The sequence below is a fragment of the Octopus bimaculoides genome, chromosome 3 (assembly GCF_046866305.1).
Source record: "Octopus bimaculoides isolate indiv1 chromosome 3, ASM4686630v1, whole genome shotgun sequence".
Taxonomy (NCBI): domain Eukaryota; kingdom Metazoa; phylum Mollusca; class Cephalopoda; order Octopoda; family Octopodidae; genus Octopus; species Octopus bimaculoides.
The window spans coordinates 83,873,265-83,879,264 of NC_142930.1; the positions used below are offsets into that span (position 1 = coordinate 83,873,265).

Genomic DNA, 6,000 nt, shown 5'->3' on the forward strand with positions numbered 1-6,000 from the left:
CTAAGTAGCTGCCATCAGATTATGGTTTACTTTGGGAGATGGGGATAAAGTGGAAGAAAATTAGGTGCGGTGTAGGTAGACAGAAAAAGTAGTTGTACGAGAAGGAAAGGAGGAAAGTAGATGCTTGACAGTTGTAGGTTGGGAACAGGGTGTGTTGTTAATGGAGGTCTGTTAGTGTTTAGCTTTAGTCAGGCAGTGGAACTATTTGGCAAGTGTCTTCTATTATCCTGGGCTGAAAGAACCCCATTGTGTGTGTGTGAGTGTGTGTGCATGTGTGCACACACATGTATATATAGATGTGTGCGTATGTGTTTGTTTTTTTTGTCTTGACATTGCATGATAGCTGTGAACAAGCGCCATCACTACCACCATGCAAAATGGTATCTTGTGTTACCAGTCTTCTATGAAAACATGTCTAGCTTTGAAGAAATGTTACCTAACTTGGAAACTGGTGAGGGTTGGTGACAGGTAGGGTATCCAGCTGTAGAAGTCTGTACCAACATATTCTGCCCAGCTTATTGGATCAAAGAAAAGTGAGCGTCAAAATGAAGATGATGATACGATACAGATGGTGATACAATATAGTCCTTTAATATGTTCCACTTCTTGCCAATGCTAAGCACTCATTTGCTTCCTGTATTTTTAGTGAGTTTCCCGTAATGCACAGTTTTATATGTAAGGGACATAACTCTATTGTATTAATATTGTTGGTTGGGAGTTGTTTCCCCTGGTTGGCTAACCAAACTGGTGTTGAAGGGCCTTAAAATGTAAGTAGTTCCCGTGGAAATTCTACAGTTCGTTTTTGTGGTACAGTGTTAACCACAAACCTCCTCCTATTTGGTAATAATATACTGCCATTTCCGTCTTCTTCTTTTTATTAATCTTTAAGAAATTTTGTCTATTCTCTTTTTGCCTGTTTTCACATCCTGGCTTGTGCAAAATATTCTTGCCTACCATGAAGGTTCATTCTTGATTGACATTTCTTAATCTTTCCCCCTTAGCTTTAGCCTCATCATTCATTATATAACACATTCTAACTCTGTTTCTTGCAATAATTTCATTTCTTTCCTTTTGAGTTAGCACTTCTCATTGTGATTCTCCTCCCTTTATTCTTAATTCTTATTTCTTCAATCTTACCCTGCATCTTCTCTGCTGCTCTCAATTCAGTTCTTGCTGTTGTGCTCTATGACCATTATCTACTGTCACGTACCAATCTCTGTTTCAATAATAAAATTATTTTAAGAAGCACTTGTTATTATATAGTTTGTAACACCCATATTCCAGACATACCAGCTCATATCTTCTACGAAAGGAGTTAAGAACACAATTGTTAATGTATAGACAGTTGGGAAAATTCCTTTATCCAGGATACTGGTACACATATTTTATGAAGAAATTTAGAATTCAGTTATTGGGAAAACTTTGTAGCCAGAACATACTGTTACACATATTTTCAAAGGAAGTTAGGAACACGGATATTACTGCATATATATATATATATATAGAGAGAGAGAGGGAGAGAGAGAGAGAGAGAGAGAGAGAGATCATAAAGAAATGTCCAGTCTTTATGACAGTGAATTGTGCTGAGACACTTGTGCGAATCAGGTATATAATGAGAGAGAGAGAGAGAGAAAGTCATCTGCTGTTGGTGCATACATACACAAATACATGCACATATACACATAATCCCACCACTATTTCATGTACATGCACACACATCTAATTGTTTACCTGTGTATGCATGCACCAATAATGTTTGTTTGTGTGAGCCAAGTCATTTTCAAAAATCAGGCCCCAACATCTTAGCAAATGGAAGGACACAGATTTTGCTAGAAGCTGCTTGCATAAGATACTGTGCAGGCGGATGAAAGTGTAACCATGCAGTCTCAATTCTGTATTGATTGTATGTATATTTGTGTGTACTTATGTATTTGTTGCTTACAAACCTTATCCACTTATTCCTATCCCCTCAGTCCACAGATTCTGTCTCTCCTCAAACTCCCTAAAAGCAAAGAATTCAGCTATTTATATGAGGTGTATATGTTCTTACTATTTTATATATTTGTTAATTGTAAAAGAAAAAAACAAAAGCAGCTTTACAGCTATTTAAATTGATTTACATTTAAAGCACTATTGCACTATGTACTTTTTAAACTTCAAACTTACTGGCTTTAGTTTCATGCTCATCTCTCTATGAATGAAACACAAACATTTTATGTTTATCAAAGATTTTGATTCTATATTTTCCTTTAGAGTAGTGGGATTGAAAAGTGAAATTCATTATAGTTCCTATTTAAATAGATTTTCGTGTTTATTTTGATAATAATGGTATTATTTGTGATATGCCTGTAGTATCTTCTGAAAGCTATACATTGTAAACAGGAATTTAAAAAAAAAAAATTTTTATTTGACTATCTGGGCACTGTTCTATTTCCTTTTGATTAATTGATAAAGTTTAAAGAAAAAAAAAAATCCTAATTTCTTTCTATATATTTCTTCTTTTCCAGAACTTGTCAGAGTTTAGGGAAATATTGTGTGAAGTTATCTCGATTAAATTTGTCCTCGTGTACAGAAATTTCAAACAATTCTTTGAAATTTTTGAGGTAAATACAAGGAATATTTCAAATTAAAATTTTATGGATTCTCTTTCTGTCTCTTCCCTCAGTATATCGTCATGGTAAAAAATTTGGAACATTTTTTAAGAAATTAAAATTATTATGCCCAAGTATAATTCAATTCAAACATATACAACATATATATTTGGGCATTTAATATATAAAATTCTAATTTTCAGACCTATGTTCCAAACTTTTGGCCATGGCTATGTGTGTGTGTACATATAGATATAAAAAATTTTCCAATAAATTTTTATTTATTAATTGAACTGTGTGCCAAATAAGCATTGTATATGCAAAGTAGTTATCCTATTTATTTAAGCTTTTAGAAATAAATTTATAAGGCATATCTTCATGAGCATTAAACTAAAAAAAATAAAAAATTCAGTACCTGAGTTGATGAAATTGCAATACAGGAATGAAGCTGGTTGATTTCTGTTTTTATGCTCACAAAGATATTGTAAGACAAGCAAAGTGCTTACATCTATGTATACATACAGTGTTGATGACAAATTCACAGATATATTTGTAATGTAGTATAACATCTGGTCACAACACTGTTATTGCACTGGTAGTTTATTTACTGATATCTACACTATGTTTTGATTTTCAGTTGTCATTTGGTGTCTTATTCTTGGATTTGTGCATTGTCTCAGACTGAATTCCAACTAGGGACTTTTTCATTTTTTCCTGAGTTAAGAGTAGCAATGTTCTTATCCATTAAGCTGCTGTACATGCAGCAGTGGAAGGCCTGTGAATAATCCTGTGTGTGGCTGCTTCACCAGCTAGAAATAGCAGCCTAATCTTCCTCTCTCTCTCTCTCTCTCTCTCTCTCTCTCCCTCCCTCAAATCTACTGTCTTCAAAAAAGAATGGGAAAAGAGATTGGATATTGAGGTCCTATATACATACAAGGTGGTCATGACCGGAATGCAATAATCATTGGTCAGCAGCTGTTGTTTGGTGGATAAAATCATAAACTATGCTGGGTAAGAGAAGTTTCCTGTTACAAATCCAGTATGGCACAATCCAAGAATAATGACACTTCTGTGTTAGAATTTTGGTAACTCTTTGGTGATAATGGAAGGAAAGCTGTAAAAATTCTAATTGCAGGAATATTTGTTTGATGCTTCATATAATCATATATACCTATCAGTGCATATGAGCGAAACAGCTGTGAAATTGAAACATTTCTTGTTACTTGCAAGGGAGAAAAACTCATATGATGTAAACCTAGTACTAAAAATTATAAAGTACTTGGGATGATAGTTTGGATCATAAAAGATATACCAGGGAATGGTTGTAACTAGCTTATGGAGACTTTGGGTATTAACAAAGTAGGGGAAAATAAATGATACAATTTTTAAAATTCTCAGTCATCTACATTGTTTTTATATTTCCAAATTGTTTTGAATTCTCTCTGGAGAACATTTCATTTAATAATTCCATAGATAATCTCAACTAATCAAAGGTTTTCAGCTCAATAAATCACATATGTAAGACTTTACTATTTGAGATGAACTATTTCACTTGAAGAATAAATTTGGATATTATAAATAAATTGTTTATTATAAATTTTGTTTGAAATATATTAACTGATCCTCCAAATTTCAGTATTTTGGAGGATGTAACATTTTGATGAATTTCATTCAATATACTTTCAATTATTTCAGTGAGGGTTGTCCAAATCTTGAATATCTCAACATATCATGGTCAAGTCAAGTGACCAATGATGGGGTAGATGCTTTGGCCAAAGGCTGCCCGAAAATAAAATCTTTCTATTCCAAAGGATGTCATCAAGTGAGTAGTGTTTTTATGTTTACAGTCTACTTTTTTCCCTTTTTTTATGTTTTTCAACCACATATTATTGGTTGAGTTTCAAGTAATCCTACCAATTTTACAATTGCTCATAATGTATACACTCAAATAGTTACCATATTTTTCAGCATGCAAGTCTAATTTTTTCAGACCAAAATTTGCAACCAAAAAGAATAGGTCAACTTATATATCAAAATGACTTTGTAGAACCAAAAATTCCATATAGAATGCTGCAGGATTTGGAAAGATAGTGACAATGTTGAAATATTTATACTACATGTTTTTACTATATACTATATTGGCTCACATGCTGGAAAATATAGCACTCAGTGCTTATGCCATGACTTTAGGAGGATTTGAACTCAGTATTCAAGTTATTCTTCTTAGTTATACACAAAGTCAGTTTTAAGCCAATTAGATTTGTTCAAATTGGGCCTCACACCAAAAGAGGGATCTCACACCTGTGCTCAAACAGAGAACACTATGATGAATTTTTAGTATATCTGATTAATGCTTTTTGGCTGGGATGGGCATACAACACAAAGCGTAGGACCTCAATCTTCAGCTTTTGTAGAGTAGAGGGCCCCACTGATAATTCTCTAATTGGATCCCACACTTCCTAGCATGTCTATAATAGTTACTTAGGATTTCAGAATTTGTTATAGTACTAGTGCTGCACTGGTAATATAATATTAGAATCAGAAGCCTTGTTCTTGTTTAGCTCTGATTATGCAAATTTATGATAATGATGAAACATATTCAGGTATTGATTATCCCATCTTTGTTTAAAATATGAATTCAGGATTACATTATCTTGGGTACATGTCTCTTTATTTTTTCAAAACAGTAGAGAGTGATTTAAGAAAAACATATTGAATTTTTATTTTATTTTAACAGATTACTAATGATGGCATAGCTCCACTGGCCATGAGCTGCAGCAACCTACTAACTCTGAACCTTAACAGCTGCTCAGTAAGTATTCTCTTGTTCATTTAGTCTTCTAGTCATCATCATCATGATCATGTTTTAACATCCGTTGCCCATACTGGCATAGGTTGCCAAAGCTGGTAACCTGAGGGACTGCATCAGAGTCCAGTCTGATTTGGCATGGTTTCTACAGTTGGATGCCCTTCCTAATGCCAACCATTCTGAAAATGTAGTGGGTACTTTTACATGCCATCGGCATGGGTACCAGTTGCGTGACACCAGTATCTGCCATGACTGTGGTTTCACTTGACTTGATGGGTCTTCTTCTCAACACAGCATACTACCAATGGTCTCAGTTATTTGTCATTGCCTCCTTGAGGCCCAACACTCAAAAGGTGCCCGATGCTTGACTGTAGTATGCAAATATTTTAGTCAGAAAGTCAGTAGTTCCATTTGGCCATATTCATTCATTTAGTGCTTGTTTTTCCATGCTAGCATGGGTTGTATGGAGTCATTTGAGACAGAATTTTATGACCAGGTGTTCTTCCTGTCAGCATATACCTCATTTTCAAGCCAGAGATTTTTTCTTATATCATAGGTTTTTGAATGCAGATGGCTGTGTGGTGAAGAAATTCACTTCTC

General features: G+C 34.1%; 1 protein-coding gene across 8 annotated transcripts in view; it reads left to right on the forward strand.

Moving 5' to 3' along the window:
* Positions 1–6,000, forward strand: part of LOC106881021 (F-box/LRR-repeat protein 20) — a 433,574-nt gene that overhangs the window by 412,690 nt on the left and 14,884 nt on the right. For all 8 annotated transcript variants that reach the window (XM_089349339.1, XM_052966259.2, XM_052966263.2 and 5 more), the window contains 3 exons: positions 2,508–2,603; positions 4,287–4,413; positions 5,329–5,403. In XM_089349339.1, coding sequence (XP_089205465.1) covers positions 2,508–2,603; positions 4,287–4,413; positions 5,329–5,403 — 298 coding nt within the window. The remainder of the gene's footprint in view (positions 1–2,507; positions 2,604–4,286; positions 4,414–5,328; positions 5,404–6,000) is intronic.